The sequence below is a fragment of the Trichinella spiralis genome (assembly GCF_000181795.1).
Source record: "Trichinella spiralis strain ISS 195 chromosome Unknown Scfld5880, whole genome shotgun sequence".
Lineage (NCBI taxonomy): Eukaryota > Metazoa > Nematoda > Enoplea > Trichinellida > Trichinellidae > Trichinella > Trichinella spiralis.
The window spans coordinates 1-917 of record NW_003532819.1 but is presented as its reverse complement, the minus strand read 5'-3'; the positions used below and the strand labels follow the sequence as shown (position 1 = coordinate 917).

The following is a 917-nucleotide window of genomic DNA, read 5'->3' as shown; positions in this document are numbered from 1 at the left end:
GATAGCCAAAACTGTATTAATCTCTTACGATCAAAACTCATTTTAACGAATAATCTTCAGACAATCGATTAATTCTTCGTCTGCCTTTGTGGATATGCCAGTAGCCACAACATCACTCTGAAATGGACTCACAATACAGATATTTTTATCACAGAATTTCATTTCTTCACTGAAGTAATAATCAAAACTTTCTTTCAACGAATCTAGAAGTGCAACTATCATAGAAATTAAGTTCTCATCTAGTGTCGCTTCTTTTTCGACGATGAAAGTTGCCAATGTCTCGAAACAACAATAATTTCCGTCTTTAACATTTTTTCCATAAATAAAGTTTCTTCATAAAACCCTGAATCTTATCTTATGTACTGAAAATATGTCAGCTGCGTCCATCCCTTGTAGATATAAATTTAGTTCATTTAATTTCGAAAATATGTCTGCCAAATAAGTGAGCTTAAGAATGAATTTCTCATCCCGCAATACTTTCGAGTAATCATTTTGTCCTTTCAGAAATATTACAACTTCTTCGCGGAGTTCAACAAGTCTTGTTAGCCCTTTACCCCTTGACAGCCAACGTACTTCAGAATGGAAAATAAGAGATTTGTGGCAGCTTCCCATCTCTTCGCACAGTTTTTCAAATAAGCGAGACCGTAACGGTTTACTCTTAATGAAGTTGATGATTTTCACAGCAGTGTTTAAAACATTTTTTAAATCGTCTGATATAGTTTTTGATACCCATGCTTCTCTATGAATGCTGCAGAGAGTCCATGAAGCATTAGGACTTTGTTTAAGAATGCGTGTCACAACAACCACTGTTCCTTACCACACATTGCCCGGGCCACCATCCGTACATATACCAACACAAGTTCCTTCCGTTGCCAGCTCCTTCCAATTTTACACTAAGCGTCCAAGAAGTTTCAAAT

General features: G+C 36.2%; 1 protein-coding gene across 1 annotated transcript; it reads right to left on the bottom strand.

Annotated features, from left to right (window-relative positions):
* Positions 1–42: 42 nt before the first annotated feature.
* Positions 43–612, bottom strand: Tsp_16105 (zinc finger protein). The gene is made up of 2 exons (XM_003366512.1): positions 478–612; positions 43–117 (listed from the first exon to the last, which is right to left on the bottom strand). Exons 1-2 carry the CDS (start codon positions 610–612, stop codon positions 43–45), a joined length of 210 nt encoding a protein of 69 aa, XP_003366560.1.
* Between the last annotated feature and the right edge of the window lie 305 nt (positions 613–917).

Coding starts and splice junctions, on each gene's coding strand:
- Tsp_16105 (XM_003366512.1), bottom strand. CDS start 612: ATGGGAAGCTGCCACAAATCTCTTATTTTCCATTCTGAAGTACGTTGG. Junction 118..477: donor GACAAAATGATTACTCGAAA/GTATTGCGGGAT, acceptor AGTCCATTTCAG/AGTGATGTTGTGGCTACTGG.